The sequence below is a fragment of the Salvelinus fontinalis genome, chromosome 21, assembly GCF_029448725.1.
Source record: "Salvelinus fontinalis isolate EN_2023a chromosome 21, ASM2944872v1, whole genome shotgun sequence".
In the NCBI taxonomy this organism is placed as follows: Eukaryota; Metazoa; Chordata; class Actinopteri; order Salmoniformes; family Salmonidae; genus Salvelinus; species Salvelinus fontinalis.
This window is the reverse complement of record NC_074685.1, coordinates 23,586,987-23,605,977: the sequence shown is the minus strand read 5'-3', so window position 1 is coordinate 23,605,977 and position 18,991 is coordinate 23,586,987. Positions and strand designations below refer to the sequence as shown.

General features: G+C 41.5%; 1 protein-coding gene across 1 annotated transcript in view; it reads left to right on the top strand.

Annotated features, from left to right (window-relative positions):
• LOC129818467 (astrotactin-2-like) overlaps window positions 1-18,991 on the top strand; it is a 433,204-nt gene that overhangs the window by 200,629 nt on the left and 213,584 nt on the right. The window contains exons 8-10 of the mRNA XM_055874386.1: window positions 6,865-6,949; window positions 7,650-7,724; window positions 10,525-10,662. Coding sequence (XP_055730361.1) covers window positions 6,865-6,949; window positions 7,650-7,724; window positions 10,525-10,662 — 298 coding nt within the window. The remainder of the gene's footprint in view (window positions 1-6,864; window positions 6,950-7,649; window positions 7,725-10,524; window positions 10,663-18,991) is intronic.

Here is an 18,991-nt window from a genome sequence, read left to right as displayed (position 1 = left end):
TTCCCGGCTTTATCAGCCCTATTTATTCAGTCCACCACCCCACCCTCCCAATTGCTGATGTCGAGGACGAATCTCCTCAAGGTCCAGACACAGAATCCCCCCCCCCCCCCCTGGAATGGTGTAACGGTGGAAATATGCATTGGGACAACAATATCTTTCCTGTGACCATGCTGTGAAGGCCATGTGAAAATGGTCCACATGGCCTGTGCAAGATAGGGAAAGCGTTCTAATGAAACGTGTCGTTAGTCACTTCAGGTCGGCTGCAGGGAAAGAGAAGGATGATCAGTTACTGGTCTCCAAATTTAGTCAGCTGGTGATTGTCAAGCAAATAACTGTCGGTCTCACGGTAATTGACCGTTAATTAACAAACAAATTTAGCATCTCCTGGATTCCACACATAGCCTGCAAGCCATTTTAAAAAGTCTAAAAGTCTACACCTTCACAATAAATACATTATTTATTTTAGACTGGTCTAAAGAGGCATGATATGAAGAAAATGTAGTCTATTTCAGAAGAAAATAATAGCATTCTCTGAGTTGTCCTTATGTTAGGTAGTGATGTGGCTATTCCAAATGGCTGTGGGCTACACTACCGGTAGTTCATTTAGCCTACAGGATCTGCTTAGTATTCCGTGGTATTATTTTGTATTATTTTATAGTATGAAGAATACAATTGAACAAAGCTGAACAAAATAGATGTATTTTTTCCACAATTTGACAAGCACTTGATAATGGCTTTGTGGCCCTAATGTACCCTAAAAAAACAACATGCTTTCTGCGGCCCGGAGTGCTGCATTGTGCCCTTCTCCCTGAGTGCTGCTCAATTCAAAGTGTATCTCAGTCACATGGCTCTCCTTCACGTGATCGGGTCTTTCTCACAGGCTACAAGTCAGAAACATCTGGGACGCAACTGCACGTGTCATTATACAATTTCGAGGTGCATATTGAAGATATTGGAAGAACTGTACACATTTACTTTTCGTCAGGCCTAACGAACAGCAGAAGCACTAGACTATGTCAATCTATTATCCACCATAGTCCAAAAGTTGACCTATTCTGTTCTGTGAGATAGATACCAAGTTAATACAACCACTAGCATCAAACAAATGTTTTGTGCAAGGTGGCTGACCCAACAGATCAGAACATTTAGCTTAAAATGTTGATAAACTTTTAGGCTATTTCTTCACGTTATAAGCACAGCAATGCGCTGTCACGTTTCTGACCTTATTTACTTTGTTTTGTCTTTATTTTGTTGGTCAGGGCGTGAGTTGGGTGGGTATTATCTATGTTGTCTGTTTCTATGTGGTGTTTTTTTAGTTTGGCCTGATATGGTTCTCAATCAGAGGCAGCTGTCATTCATTGTCTCTGATTGGGAACCATATTTAGGTAGCCTGTTTTCACTGTTGGTTTGTGGGTGTTTGTTTCCTGTGTCAGTGTTTGTGCCACACGGGACTGTTTTCGATTAGATTGTGTCATGTTCATTTGTTTCTATTAAAACATGGACACTTACCATGCTGCGTTTTGGTCCAATCCCTGCTACACCTTCTCTTCAGACGAAGAGGAGGAAATCTGCCATTACATGCGCACATGGTAGTAGGCTATAAGCGTGAATGTTCCATTAGCGGAGAACACCATTATCAAAAGTGACCACAAATCCAATCATGCAAGTAATGCTTTTATTATAAAGGTGCATTTTTATGTGGAAAATGATCGTCCCCAAACTGCTTATGTGTAGGCTCTACTACACCCCTTCTAAAGCGGATTAATGTGCTTAATTTTAAGACGTTTTTTAGCCACTTTAGTTGTGATACAAACATTATTAAAACATATAGGCCTATGGGCTAGGCTACATGAGGTGTGTGACTATGATTCAGAAAAGTTGCAAAAAAAAGTATTGTTTCTTATGCTAGGCATCATTCACAAATGATAATATATCATTCACAGGCTATAATTGTCACCCATCAGACCATTCTTGATTTAATCTTGTCTTTACATATACTAAATAATATGTGTGACATTTGTTTTGATTTAGAATGGACCCTTATTATGCACCTGTATCGAAACAGGTGCAGCGGAAAAAACAAATATTACTGTAATCTGTGCTCTTAGCGAATGGAGAACGCTTTTCCCCATGGTTTATTTTAATGCCAGCCAGGTAGGCTATACTCCTGTTGTAAAGATAAGCAATGTGCGTAATATTAGGAAAGTAGAGAAATAAATATAGTAGGCATAGCCTATAGAAAGCTGAAGGGATCGTCCTCTTTTTTAATATACTTTTAATATACTTTTTTAATCACTCAATTGCATAGCCTATAGAAATATTGCGCAACATGAGCTCATGGGCTCTCATGAAGTGTTTGATTAGATTTTCAAATGCGTTTGCATTGATGTCAGAGTGATTAGAGTGACAATAGAGTGCTGAGTACCAGGCAGTTAGCAAGTTTGGTAGGCTACTAATGACCAGCAGCAGCATCAGAGCTTGGAGAAGTCTAATTACCGTGACTAAATGGCCACGTGGAATTTGACTGCTTACATGTCTCGTGACCGCTGGTGTGGCGGTAATATGGTTACCGCAACAGACCTAGTCTCCAGTTAACGCACACTCTACTGTTTTTCATTTGGGCTTTAATTTAGAAAACAAGAAATGCGCTGATGAGGGATTCTGGTTGCCAAAAGCATTTATGAAAGAGTTTGTTGTGAACATTTTAGAGATGAGATGAGCGAGTGAGAAATGCAGGGCCAGAATTTTGTGTGTGAATGTGTGTGCATGTGTGTGAGAGAAAGAACGCGAGAGATAGAGATAGATCCAGAGAGAGAGAGAGAGAGAGGAAGATGCAGGTGAGAAGTACAAGTTAGCATTGGCTTGCGGAACTACCTCTAACGTTCTTCACACAGAGACATAACAATGTTATTCACAAGTTCATCTGACTCTGGGCAAGTCCTGAAGTATCCCTTTAAATATGGGTACAAAAAAATATTCAAGTTATTTCCTGACCTTTCAATTATCTCTCTTAGATATAGGACAGACACTTTAAAACATACTTTGTTTTGATTTAGTAAGTTAAAAGTCAATGTTTTATCAACTAATTCAAAAAATGTATACCTACAGGGGTCTTAAAATGTAAAATCAGATAGCTAAATTATCCTTGGAATTAACAACTTTAAAAAATTCCATATGTCAGCTTAGTAGAAACCCAGGCCCGGTACTTTAGACTCTATAAATGCCTTACATTTGGGAAATTACTGAATTAATTGCTCTGAATTCTTATCCCTCAACATATTACCTTTTTTTGACGACAACATTTAGTTTTGTTTTGGCATTTTTTGTTGGGGTGGTTACAGGTACAATATTCATATTAGTTTAAAAAATCCTCATTAAAAGCTTCTGATTAAACACGGATAAAATGTTCCTTTATGAGCAAAGGAAGCTCTCACCTCCGACATCAAGGCCTTTCAATTTGCCTCTGCTATTCAGCAGGTAGCTAGCAACACAAGAAAGTGGTGCACATTCTCACATCATTAAGGCAGTAGCTGTTCCCTGCTAGCCAAGGTGCTTGTGCCTGAATCCGTTATGTCCCCGGCTCATAAACTCACTTAATGAATTATTAAGAACTTGGTGATAAAATGTGAATGGTGTTTCATGACTCCTGTTCATATATTTATTTCAGTGTTATAACCCCATGAGGGACCATGGGCCAGTCAACAGGAGGGTTATTCTGTGCAATGCTAATGTTGTGGTTGGCTTTTACTGCCAATGACAATGCCTTTTATAGGCTTTTCACACTAGTGGCGCATATGGAGCAATGCACAACTGTCCACAAATCTCCATAATTGCAGTTTGACCATATGAAATCATTGACTGGCTACCAAAACTCCTTGCTCCGTCCAAAACGCTACGCCATGCCCACAGACGTTTCCTCTCCACAGTGACTTTGGATCTGAGACCTTCCCGAAGATTTCTAGAATGGAAATCCATTCTAGACCGTCTGATTGGTCTCAGAATCCGATGGGTTGGGCCAGAGCCAGAACACATGTGGGTAAAGTGACTTTTTTGATATTTGAAATTCAATTAGTACACACTTGTACATATGTGAAATAGGACAGCTATAAGCACCCACCAAATTATTATTATATAGATACTGAGTAAGAACATTTTTTTTATTGTGAATTTTCACTCTGACTACCATTTGAATATTATCAAATCATATCAAATTATATTTGTCACATGCACCGATTACAACAGGCAACCTTACCGTGAAATGCTTACTTACAAGCCCTTAACCAACAATCAAGTTCAAGAAATAGTTAAGAAAATATTTACCCCAAAAAATGTAATGAGGTTAATGAAACAATTAGCAGTGAACATCCCATATACATTTCAACAAGTAAGAGGTGAGGATGAGAATATCAAAAGTAGGAAGGTATTCTCCCTGAGAAAGAATTGTCTGCAGTTAGATAAACAATGTGATCATCATGTTCTTGTCAGTAAGACTCAAGTGCCCCCAGCGGAGGTCATTTGACAACAGACATTTGTTACCCACTCCCCCAATTCAAATGGTTACATAGGTTCATAGCAATACACTGTATAGTTCTGTAACAACAGAGTGACATTCAGGAACAAAATGTTCAGCGGTAGACTGGGGCTTTGGTGTATGAGAGGCAGCTTGAACCATAGTGCAGTGATAATGCCTGTATTAGTCCCTCACTCCGCAACTCAAGATGTTCCATAGGCCCATAGAAAACTACTTATTTCTGTAACATCAGAGGAGAGTTGAGAAACACAATGTTCTGCAGTAGACTCAGGGCTGGGTTGGGATGAGAGGCAATGTAAACCACAGAGCAGTGAAAATGCCTGCATGGCAGAAGACACAGAGGGCGCTTTCCCCTTATTCAGTGTTTGTTTTTTAGATATGTTTTTATGTTTTATGAATCTGCCGCCTCAAATCTACTGAGAGATCATAAATCAGCTCCCCGAGGCCTGGTTAGAACAAGCCTGGCGCTTTCCCCCTGCTATGATTCTGGATGGATTAAAAACATGTGAAAGGAAAGATGCATCATGTGCCATACTGTATCATTTCCCCCCCTGCCTTGGATGCTTTCATCTGAGCAGAGGTGAGAGGGAAAAAGATACAATGAGTATCAAAAGCTGCATTCTAATCTTCTCAATTTTTGTTGACTTTGCATTCATTCTTTATTTTTTAGTTGTTTTGTAGATACAGTATGTGCAGATTCATTATTCACTTTGCTTTACATCTTTGCTGTTTTAGCGAAGTGTCATTGCACTGTTTATGTTATGCTATGGAACACTATCTTTTCAGAGCACCACCTCCTTATCCTTGCCATCTATCTTTTCAAAGGCACTGTTGCCACTATGGCAATGCTTTTGTCTTACAGTCGTCTACCATAAAAGCTATGAATTTAATGTTTGCTTTCTGCCATTGAAAATGTTGCGGGTCCAAAATGAAAAGGAATGGTGGTTTAGTTGATAGAGAGATGGGTCAAGAGAAAAAAGTCTGGCCATTTCAAGTATACATCACACTAAGATGTACCACAGTCATATGTTGTATTGTTGTGATGGTACTTCCTACCGATATATCTACAATTTCATAGGAGTTGCTTACAAAATAGAAGGAGAATACTGTACATGATGGCCTCTGTGGATGTGTGGTGCATTGTAGAGGTAAATACATGCTTTTTCCTCAGAGAATACATCCGATGGGCGTCATTAAGAGAGGACTGGGTGTGAAGTACATGTAGTTAGATGCCAGGTGAGAGAGAGTTCGGGAATGGGTGGTGGTAGAGATGGAGTCAGAGGGAGAACATGAAGGTTTGTTGTCGAGGAGGGTTGTTAAAGATGGAGGGAGTGAAGTAGAGAGTAACTAGATAAGTGTGGTAGATGTGTACAGGGTTGTGTTTAGAGTGCTGTCAGAGATTAGAGCTTGTTACAGCATTGGTTTGAAAAGTTGTAATTGTTGATGGGGGATGGAAAGAGTACTGTGAGTCAAGAGTGGAGAGGTTTGATAAAAAACATTTTTTTACATTTTTAACTTTTTGCCCCTTTTTCTCCTCAATTTTGTGATATCAAATTGGTAGTTGCACACTTGTCCCATCGCTGCAAATCCTGTATGGACTGGAGAGGCGAAGGTCGAGAGCCATGCGTCCTCTGAAACACGACCCTGCCAAGCCGCACTTCTCACTTAAAACGGAAGCCAGATGCACCAATGTGTCGGAGGAAACACAGTCCAACTGGTGACTGTGTCAGCGTGCATGCGCCCGGCCCGCCACAGAAGTTGCTAGATTGCGATGGGACAAGGAGATCCCGGCCTGCCATACCCTCCCCTAACTCTGACAGTGCTGGGCCAATTGTGCACATCCTCATAGGTCTCCCGGTCGCGGCCGGCTGTGACACAGCCCGGGATCGAACCCGGATCTGTAGTGACACCTCAAGCACTGTGATGCAGTGCCTTAGACCGCTGGCCACTCGGGAGCCCCACAGTGTTTTTTTTTTAGTATTTGTGGTTAAATGTTCATGGTCAGACAGTGTCTAGAACAAAGAGAATGTGAAGTTTATAAGACACCATGGGTGGATCAGACATGCCAGGGGTAGAGAAGGGGGTGAGTGTTGAAGTTGTAGGGGGGCGTATTTACTCAAGTTTAGAGTTCCAGCATGTCTGAGGTGGAGATTGAGGTGAGGAGAAGAGGCGGGAGGTTGGTGTTGAGCAATAGCTGCCAAACTAAGTCCAATGCCAACTGATTATTGCCTAATTATGGATGAGCAGGAAGGCCCTCGAAGACACATGGGGTAATTTATTCAGCTGCGTGAGGAATTCATATATCTGTCACTTTGTTCCCCCCCATCCTGCAGGTGAATGCAGCTGTCATGAGGGCTATTCCACTGACCCGGTGCATAAACATCTCTGTGTTCGCAGTGACTGGGGACGCAATGAAGGGTGAGTCCTGCCGGCTCTGCCCTGCACACTCACTGTCACCTCACTGACGAGACAAGAGGAGAAGAGAGGCAGAGTGAGAGAGGGCGGGAGAGAGCAAAAGGGAAATGAACAGGGAGGGAGGGATAGGGGGAGAGAAGGGAGGGAGAGCGAGAGAGAGGGAGAGGGTAAGATAGGGAGAGAGATAGTGACGGAGAGAGAGGGAGAGGGAGATGAGACATTCATCACCTTGCCTTGTGCCCAGTCAAGTGTAAGCTCTCTTCCTGACTCAGACTCTGCATGCTAATTAACTCGACTGGCCCAACAGCTGGACCAATAAAACGGCAGCCTCCTCTAGCTATGCAAATTCCCCATCATCATGATGAACTCGGTCCCTACCCACCAATCACAGATCCAATCCCATTTTGCCAATTCAGGAGTAAAGGAGGATCATCTTTGGTATTTAAAGCCAGAGCTAATTGTATAACATGACCTTGTATAACTATGTTGTACTGAGCAGAAACCTGTACTGTATATCAACTCACTTACTTATTAATCTATTCATTTTGTAATATGGTGTATTAACATTTTCCTGCCTCTGATTTTTCCTCTGCAATTTAGCTTATTTTGATCGTGCATGAATGTATAAGAAGAGTGTGTTTATAAATGTGGATTGTTCAGTGTATACATACAATGGTCCTCTTCCTCCCTCCTCTCTCCCCAGTCCCTGGCCCTACACTAACCTGGAGAAGGGTTATGACCTCGTCACAGGGGAGCAAACGCCAGAAAAGATATTCAGGTGAGGAGACATGTTAATCCAAGCACCCTCGTCTGAGAGCATAGCTGGTGGTCTGCCAAAATAATGTCTTTCAGATCAACTACTCTGAAGTCTGGGGAAACTGGAACACTGTGTATACTACCAGCCACTTCCACACACTATAGGATCTGGGACTGTGTGATTGTCACCTCCATACATCCGCCTCAGCTTCTGCTCTGAACACAATAGTACACACACAATAGTGTATGACCGATAGTACACAATGATGCACGCACGCACACACACACACACACACACACACACACACACACACACACACACACACACACACACACACACACACACACACACACACACACACACACACACACACACACACACACACACACACACACACACACACACACACACACACACACACACACACACAGAGAATGCGGCCCTGTGAAGAAATAGCCAAAGGATATGTCATGGACAGGGCTTTTAAGTACTCTTAGTGCCAGTCTTTGTCACAGTGCCTTTCTTGACAGGGACATTCTCTGTGACATTTTCCTGAGGAGTGCTAGCACAAATGCTTTGTACAGTTGGATGTGGCTGTGCCAGTCAATAGAACCTTTCAAGGGCTTCTAACCCATGCCTTTGGCAAATTAGTGGTTTTCTTCAAAAGACCCCCTTTCTGGGGTGTGTTGTAATTGGGGAGGTCATGATGACTTCAAGGAAGGGGTGTCAGAGAATATAGTTTAACCTCCCAAAATAAGAATAGACTAGGTGATGTAAGACTGAAACAGTAAATAATATGAAATGGGGCTGTAGGTTTTTATGGCACAGCAGAATAATCTTAAATCCTATGATGAATTTGTCGCTCAGAGCCTCTACCTTGCAGTTGAGAGAGATAATTACATTTCAAATATTGCCTTTCTGTCGCTCTTGTCAGAATCACTACAGATCTTTTCTCAGCTTTTCATGAATAAGCTGTTTTCCCTGCCATAATCAAATGCCTGGTGTGGAAGTTTATAGGGAAAAAAGCCTGAGAATATCTCATATTTATTTTTCTTAACCGATCTGTCATCACCCTCTGATTCTCTCCTGTATTCACGCACATGTACGTGCACACACACACACACACACACACACACACACACACACACACACACACACACACACACACACACACACACACACACACACACACACACACACACACACACACACACACACACACACACACACACACACACACTTGTACCCCCCACACACACACCTTTGATAAAGCCTCCAGGTGTGTGTGATGGATGGGGAGAGGAGCAGGGGCCGATCAATGGGCTCCATAGTGAGAGAACGGAGTGAGCGGGATACTGGCTGTCAGTGTCTTATTTATGAGTGGACGTGGCCATTGATCAGGCCTGATTCATTGTGTTCCTGTCTATATCCCAGGTCAGGGCCGGTCGCACCCTGCCCACTGCTCTGAGCACCTCTTTAAATGACTACTGACAAAGAGCTTATAAAATGAGATATTGGCTGAAGTCTCCATAACATAACGCAGCATTGGCAATGGCTTAACGTCAGTCACAAGGCCATGACAGCCAGCCTAAGCCACGTTGAGTAAACCATTAGCAGGAGATGTTATTATGATTCATAATAGTTCTCTCTCAGTCTTTGTAAATAACACACACAATATACATTTGATTTTAATACAATATTGAGTAACAACTCAATATCTGAGAATTGTATTCAAATCAAATGTATATTGTGTGTATCGTTATTGAAGACTGAAAGAGAATCTACGCAGATTCTTTTTGCAAGGTAATAACTTATTAATATCTGTGTAGTCACAACTTCCGTTTATACCTTATTTATGCCTGTGTTTCTTATTCACTGATAATTCATGGAAATGCAGTTTTGATTGAGCCTACAAGAATACATTTTCTCTTCATATTCCTACTCTATTAGTCGATAAAACATTTGCAGCTCAAGCTAATGACCCAACTCGTTTAGAGAACATTTGTTCCTTGATCAGCGATCACACTGCACACTCAATGCTGATTCTCAGTAAGAGATTATACACAGGGATTAACGGTCATAAACTGTATGTAAAATGTTTAAAATGTTTAATGATAATTGTGTAATATGACATAATGTTAATTGCCGTGGTAGAACTGCTAATATTAACACTACTACTGTAGCGCTGTTGAATGACTGATAACACTGTTGAATGACTGATAACACTGTTGAATGACTGATAACACTGTTGAATGACTGATAATACTGTTGAATGACTGATACCACTGTTGAATGACTGATACCACTGTTGAATGACTGATAACACTGTTGAATGACTGATAACACTGTTGAATGACTGATACCACTGTTGAATGACTGATACCACTGTTGAATGACTGATAACACTGTTGAATGACTGATAACACTGATGGAACTCACACAGCATCGGTCAGGTCATGTGGTCAGGATAAGCCCTCTGGCCCAAAGTCTAAACTTTATGCACAAATGCACAGTAGCATGGATCAATATTCTCTTATCTCAACTTTCATCATATAAGCACTAACTTTTTAGTTTAATGCTAAACACAATTTAATTATATGCATTTTGGTGCCACCTCCACCCCATTGCTTTCGATACAGATGGCATTAATAACAAATATAAACAGGCAAAAATGTCCGTGGCTCTATGTCAACAGGACAGGCCCTTACCAGCTGTTGTAATGCTGACTGATTTATATTTAGCTGATGGTTTAATATGGAGGATGAGCACGTGCTTGTCGTTTTTGGCACTTACGTATCTCATTGTCTCTGTGCCAATGCAGGTCGTCCTACAGCCTAGGCCAGGGTCTGTGGCTGCCAGTCAGTAAGAGCTTTGTGGTGCCACCGGTGGAGCTGTCAATCAACCCCATCGCCAGTTGCAAGACTGATGTGCTGGTGACAGAGGACCCTGGGGAAGTCAGGTCAGTTTACCTTTAAAAATACAATGTGTGGGCAGATATGTATTTTCTGAGACCTGTTCTAAGGTCAGTTTACCTATACAAGCTTCTCTGTATGTGAGGGTAAAGATCGCCTCCGAAAACCTGATCAGAGGTCAATTTTTCTTTCTTCTAATGGTTAAGGTTCTGTTTTATGATGGGTAGGTTTAATTTACATACTGAAAAAAAATATAAACGCAACATGTGAACTGTTGGTTCCATGTTTCATGAGCTGAAATAAAAGATCCCAGAAATGTTCCATGCTCACAAAAGCTTGTTTCTCTCAAAGTTTGTGCACAAATTTGTTAACATCCCTGTTAGTGAGCATTTCTTCGTTGCCAAAATAATCTATTTACCTGATAAGTGTGGCATATCAAGAAGCTGATTAAACAGCATGATCATTACACAGGTGCACCTTGTGCTGTGGACAATAAAAGGCAACTCTAAAATGTGCAGTTTTGTCACACAGATGTCTCAAGTTTTGAGGGAGCGTGCAATGGCATTCTGACTACCGGAAAATTGGCATGCTGACTGCGGTAATGTCCACCAGAGCTGTTGTCAGAGCATTAAATTTTCATTGCTCTACCATAAGACACCTCCAACGTAGTTTTGGAGAATTTGGCAGTACGTCCAACCGGACTCACAACCGCAGACCACGTGTAACCACGCCAGACAAGGACCTCCACATCCGGCTTCTTCCTACCTGCGGGATAGTCTTAGACCAGCCACCTGGACAGCTGATGAAACTGTGGATTTCCACAACCAAATAATTTCTGCACAAACTGTCAGAAACTCATCTGCATGCTCGTCGTCGTCACCACGGTCTTGACTGGACTGTTGCAGTAATTAGTATTCTCCAGCTCTGATGATGCTGATGGTCATTAGCTAACTGCCTGGTACTCAGCACTATTGTCGCTCTATTCACTCTGACATCAATGCAAATGCAATCGAAAATCGAATAAAACACTTCATGAGAGCACATGAGCTCATGTTGCGCAACATTTCTAAAGGCTGTGCAATTGCGCGAGAAAACGGAGTGATGGCCTCTACTAAAAATAGGATGATCCCATCAGCTTTCTATAGGCTAGGCCTATTATATGTATTTCTCAACTTTCCTAATATTAAGCACATTGCTTATCTTTACAACAGGAGTATAGCCTACCTGGCTGGCATGAAAGTTAACCACGGGAAAATAATCCTCTATTTGCTATTTAAGTGCATAGATGACATGTATTTTTTCCTGCTGCCCCTGTTTTGAGATAGGTGTATGATAATGGTCCATTCTAAATCAAAACTCATTTCACATGTACAGTACCAGTCAAAAGTGTGTGCACACCTACTCATTCAACGGTTTTTCTTTATTTTTACTCTTTTCTACATTGTAGAATAATGGTGAAGACATCAAAACTATGAAATAACACGTATGGAATCATGTAGTAACCAAAACAAGTGTGAAACAAATCTAAATATATTTTATATTTGACATTCTTCAAAGTAAAAGACAAGTCCATATTATGGCAGTAACAGCTCAAAAAAGCAAAGAGAAACTACAGTCCATCATTACTTTAGGACATGATGGTCAGTCAATCTGTAAAATTTCAAGAAATTTTCAAGTTTCTTCAAGTGCAGTCGCAAAAACCATTAAGCACTATGATGAAACTGGCTCTCATGAAGACCGCCACAGGAAAGGAACACCCAGAGTTACCTTTGCTGCAGAGGATAAATTAGAGTTACAAGCCTCAGAAATTGCCGCCCAAATAAATGCTTAACACAGTTCAAGTAACAGACACATCTCAACATCAATGGTTCAGAGGAGACTGCGTAAATCAGGCCTTTATGCTTGAATTGCTGCAAAGAAACCACTACTAAAGGACACCAATATGAAGAAGAGACTTGCTTGGGCCAAGAAACACAAACAAGGGACATTAGCCCGGTGGAAATCTGTCCTTTGGTTTGATGAGTCCAGATTTGAGATTTTTGGTTTCAACCGTTGTGTCTTTGTGAGACAGAGTAGGTGACCGGATGATCTCTGCATGTGTGGTTCCCAACGTGAAGCATGGAGGAGGAGATGGGATGGTGTGGGGGTGCTTTACTGGTTACACTCTGTGATTTATTTAGAATTCAAGGCACACTTAACCAGCATGGCTACCACAGCATTCTGCAGTGATGCCCCACCCCATCTGGTTTGAGCTTAGTGGGATTATAATTTGTTTTACAACAGGACAATGGTCTGCATACTCACCAGACTTGTCACCCGTTGAGCATGCTCTGCATCAACGTGTACGACAGCATGTTCCAGTTCCCGCCAATGTCCAGAAATTCCGCACTCCAGGTGGGACAACATTCCAAAATCAACAGCCTGATCATATCTATGTGAAGGAGATGTGTTGCGCTGCCTGAGGCAACTGCGGTCGGAAACTTTCTGGAAAATTTCTAGAAATTTTCCATGGGAAGTTAAGTCTGGGAATTTGGGGAATTTTGCTTAAATTCATAAAAAAAGGTTAGCTTATAACAGTGAACATTTTTTTGTGGGATACACATAAGGCAATTCTAGGTCTTGTGGCATATTTTGGTTAAAATATCCCCAGTTCACTGGAATTGCAACCCTCTGCATGCACAGTGCATTCTTCCATCACATGTGCAGTGCACTCTTCCATCACATCTACAGCTGATCTTGCACACTAATGAGATGCTATTGAGCCCACACTACTACACTGTCTGAGCCAAGGACTTCATGCTTTCTGGTAAGTTTTGATTATAATACTGGGTGGGGTGAATATATTTTGTATGACATAGATGATTTTTGTTAACTAGTAAATGGTAGCCTACAGCAAAGTGTGATTAAATCATGTCTAACAATTTCTGGTAGTTAGTTTTTGCTACCATGTGGGTTTTAACTTGCTTGAGCCTGCTAACTGAGGAGTGTTAATTCACCTGTTTCCATTCATGTTTAATTTTAAATCGTACAAAGGAGTTGTTTAATCTAACTGTTTAACTATTTATCCGTACATGGAATTGTATTCATTTAAAAAAATAAAATAAAAATCTCATCTTTACAGGAAAATGCCATGGGCACTATCTGATGTGTGGAGACATTTCACTGCAGCTAATGTAGAAGGAAAAGCTGTGTACATTAGCAAATACTGTGCCAAATCATATGTGAACAATGCACCAAAGATGCAGAATCTTCTGTCCAAATGCATAAAGTTTCCTCAGCGCTCACAACAAGCAACCTCTGACAAACGTCCATCTACTTCTATTTGAGGTGAAAAGGATTAATCAGACACCTTATCGATAGCAACAGCTCATGGTCCTCCTGGAATCAGAAGCTGTTTTGACTCAATGGAGTAACGTAGTCAGACAAATTGTGGTGAGTGTCGTGCTCGAGCTGTGTATGCAACTGGTTCACCTCTGATGCTCACAGGCCATTTGTATTGGAAGATATCTCTGAATGTTCATCTCCCAGCATACACCCCTCCAACCAGACATGTTTTATCTACTCATTTGCTGGATGCAGAGTTCAACTGAACGTCAAGCAAATCAGAGAAAGCAGACTGTATTGCAATCATCTCTATCAAATCAAATCAATTTTATTTTATATAGCCCTTCGTACATCAGCTAATATCTTGAAGTGCTGTACATAAACCCAGCCTAAAACCCCAAACAGCAAGCAATGCGGGTGTAGAAGCACGGTGGCTAGGAAAAACTCCCTAGAAAGGCCAAAACCTAGGAAGCAGCCTTCTGATGGGTAGTCAAATGTTCGTGGGCCAAGAATAATGAACTACATAATCTCCACCCCTCAACCAGTATTCTACAAGAGCACAGACACAAGGGACAACAGACACACCGGTCTCTACATTGCAAATGAGCTGAAGGCAGTCATCAATGACCTTGGACCACAGAAGGTATTTGCACTGGTGACAGACAATGCTGCGAACATGAAGGCTGCTTGGTCTAAAGTGGAGGATTCCTACCCTCACATTACACCCATTGGCTGTGCTGCTCATACTTTGAATCTGCTCCTTCAAGGACATCATGGCACTGAAAACAATGGATACACTCTACAAGAGAGCCAATAAAATGTTTAGGTATGTGAAGGGTCAGTGAGTTATAGTAGCAATCTACAGTTGAAGTCAGAAGTTTACATACACTTAAGTTGGAGTCATTAAAAAACGAATTTTTCAACCACTCCACAAATTTCTTGTTAACAAACTATAGTTTTGGCAAGTCGGTTAGGTCAGCTACTGTGTGGATGACACAAGTAATTTTTCCAACAATTGTTTGCAGACAGATTATTTCATTTATAATTCACTGTATCACAATTCCAGTGGGTCAGAAGTTTACATACACTAAGTTGACTGTGCCTTTAAACAGCTTGGAAGATTCCAGAAAATGATTTCATGGCTTTAGAGGCTTCTGATAGGCTAAATTACATAATTTGAGTCAACTGGAGGTGTACCTGTGGATATATTTCAAGGCCTACCTTCAAACTCAGTGCCTCTTTGCTTGACATCATGGGGAAATCTAAAGAAGTCAGCCAAGACCTCAGGAAAAAAAGTGTAGACCTCCACAAGTCTGGTTCATCCTTGGGAGCAATTTCCAAATGCCTGAAGGTACCACGTTCATCTGTACAAACAATAGTACGCAAGTATAAACACCATGGGACCACGCAGCCGTCATACCGCTCAGGAAGGAGAGGCATTCCCTCTCCTAGATATGAACGTACTTTGGTGCGAAAAGTGCAAATCAATCCCAGAACAACAGCAAAGGACCTTGTAAAGATGCTGGAGGAAACAGGTACAATAGTATCTATATCTACAGTAAAACGAGTCCTATATCGACATAACTGAAAGGCCGCTCAGTAAGAAGCCACTGCTCCAAAACCGCCATAAAAAGCTAGACTACGGTTTGCAAATGCACGTGGACAAAGATTGGACTTTTTGGAGAAATGTCCTTTGGTCTGATGAAACAAAAATAGAACCGTTTCGTGATAATCACCATTGTTATGTTTGGAGGAAAAAGGGGGAGGCTTGCAAGCTGAAGAATACCAACCCAACCGTGAAGCTTTGGGGTGGCAGCATCATGTTGTGGGGGTGATTTGCTGCAGAAGGGACTGGTGCACTTCACAACATAGATGGCATCATGAGGTAGGAAAATTATGTGGATATATGGAAGCAACATCTCAAGACATTAGTCAGGAAGTTAAAGCTTGGTCGCAAATGGGTCTTCCAAATGGACAATGACCCCAAGCATACTTCCAAAGTTGTGGCAAAATGGCTTAAGGATTGGAGTGGCCATCACAAATCCCTGACCTCAATCCTATATAATATGTGTGGGCAGAACTGAAAAAGCGTGTGCAAGCAAGGAGGCATACAAACCTGACTCGGTTACACCAGCTCTGTCAGGAGGAATGGCCAAAATTCACCCAACTTATTGGGAAGCTTGTGGAAGGCTACCCGAAACGTTTGACCCAAGATAAACAATTTAAAGGCAACACTGCCAAATAGAGTCTCCAAGAAATGGCCATATCACAGTCTGCTGATATGGACAGCCCCATCAAGAGGATCCTCCTGGATGATGTATTTTGGGAGAGAGTGGTAAGCAGCCTGAAACTCCTGAAACCTTTAGCAGTAGCCATTGCATGGATTAAGGGAGAAAATGCCATCCTGTCTGATGTTCAGACTCTGCTTGTAAACGTAAGAGAATAAATCCGTACTGCCATGCCCACTTCACTGTTGCTCCAAGCAGAGGAAACTGCAGTTCTGAAATACATCAAAAACCATGAAGACTTCTGCCTTAAGCCCATACACACCACAGCATACATGCTGGACCCCAAGTATGCTGGCAAGAGCATCCTGTCTGGTGCAGAGTTCAACAAGGCCTGTGGTGTCATCACTACCGTTTCTCGCCACCTTTGCCTGGATGAGCGCAAGGTTCTTGGCAGTCTGGCGAAGTACACTTCCATGCAAGGGCTTTGGGATGGAGATGCAATATGGCAGTCGTGCCAACATATCTCATCAGCCACCTGATGGAAGGGATTTTGTGGATCTGAGGTTCTATCCCCTGTTGCCTCCATCATCCTCCAAATCCCACCAACATCAGCCGCCTCAGAGCACAATTGGTCCTTGTTTGGGAACACACACACTAAAGCACGCAACAGGCTGACCAATACAAGGGCTGATCAATACAAGGGATGGCTCGCCTGACACCGTTCCATCCTCAACAAGGTTGGAAAGTGACAGTGAAGCCTCAGTCTGATGTTCAAGAGGTGGACATTGGGGAGGGCCAGGGAGAAGACATGGAGCCTGAGAGGAAGACAACCAGAGCTTTAGTTTCTAGACTATCATTTTACAGATGTATGTTCAAAACGTTTTTGGGAGACGCGATGGATCGTTGGGGATCATTCAATATTCCCTTTCTTTTGTTTTTCAGTGAAATCATCCCATGTGAAGAGTCAAGTCATTTAATTAAAGTTCAATTTGTAACTAAATTGTTGTTTTTTTCTAATGGAAAGATTTAATCATTTGCAATTATGTATCCTTATGATATGGTAAATATATCCAATGCAAAAAACATTGACATTTAAATGGTATTAATATGAATTTGCATATATTTCCGTTAATTCCCATATATTCCCAATAATTCCCATATATTCCCATTAATTCCCACAGAAAGTTTCCACCTCTGAATATTCCCCAAAATGTGCAACCCCTAGTTACACCAGATACTGACTGGTTTTCAGATTTTTTAAAAGGTATTTGTGAACAGCAGAGGCAAATCTTTATTCCCAATCATGTGAAAGATCAGGGCCTAATTCATTTATTTAAATTGACTGCTTTCCTTAAATGAACTGTAAATCATAAAAATCTTCGAAATTGTTGCATGTTGCGTTTATATTTTTGTTCAGTTTCGATCTGTGCTTAAAGGGCATGTTCTCTCGCACAGTTTCCACAATGATTCTGACCATTTACACTTCCGTCAACGTCAAACAATATGATTAATAAGACACACACAAGAGATTTCATATATTACATTGTTACTTGGGTCATGTTAGTGTGCATAAAATTGTAATGGTATCCTGTCATCCCACAACAGAGAACTTCTAGCCACAGCACAAACGCCTACAGTGACATCAGCAACTCATGTCAACAACTAAGTGGTGGTTGATGGATAGATATGGCTAAGCATTCGATCTAATACTGTCTGACTCACCGTATACACCATGCTAGTGCATAGGCAGGCAACGTTGATAAACCACTTTTCAGCAATGTCTTGTTTTATAATGGTTTGAAAACTACTTTACAGTATGTGGTCTATAGGCGATACATGTACTAATTGCCACAACATTAACATATGGACGTAAAATGGCGACAGGCAGCATTTCATTAGTGATTCTGGAGGAGAGGCCTAATTGAGAGTGGAGCGCTCCCTTGGCAATAGTGTACATCTGTGCTTACTACTCCAACGTTCTGTTGTCCCAGAAAGAGGATTACTATCCCACTGCCAATTAATTAGGACGTGCATTTGAATAAGCTTGTGATGGGAGAAAACTGTGAAGAACAATGTTGAGATCAATAGCAGTGTTCAACAAACACTTGATCATACCTTATCAAACGTATGAACAGGTACATGCATGGTTGTATTGGTCGTTTCAGAAAGCTGGTGTTGCTAGGTAATCTTTTTTTCTCTATTTTTACCCGGAGAAAAAGGTAATTACTCCATTGTGCTTTTTCTATATCTTGACTATCACTCAGCAGTGTTCTGGTGATGAATAGATTTCATTACAAGTTCAATTCCGGGTTCAGAAGTAGAACACCAAATTGACCAGCTAAAATGGAGTGGGGACTTGCTATTATGGCTGCACAGCAGAGAGCCCCATTTACGTTACAGCAATTAATCTCGAAGCCGACATGTCTTTATGAAAGGACAGTGCATGTTCCCTGCTCTATTCCAGTGGCATAATTTCAGAGAACTGGGACTCTCAGAGGGGTTGTGTGTGTGTGTGTGTGTGTGTGTGTGTGTGTGTGTGTGTGTGTGTGTGTGTGTGTGTGTGTGTGTGTGTGTGTGTGTGTGTGTGTGTGTGTGTGTGTGTGTGTGTGTGTGTGTGTGTGTGTGTGTGTGTGTGTGTGTGTGAAAGCAAACATGTCCAATCTCTCCTCACTAATACAGCTGTCAGCTGTGTGAGCGGACATCTGGACCCAGCAAATAAACTCCTTAATGCTCTACTTTTGTGCTTATAATTATGGTTATAATGCTGACTTTGAATAGTTGCCTAGTCTTGAAACCTTTGATTTAAGACCACAGTGTGTGCATA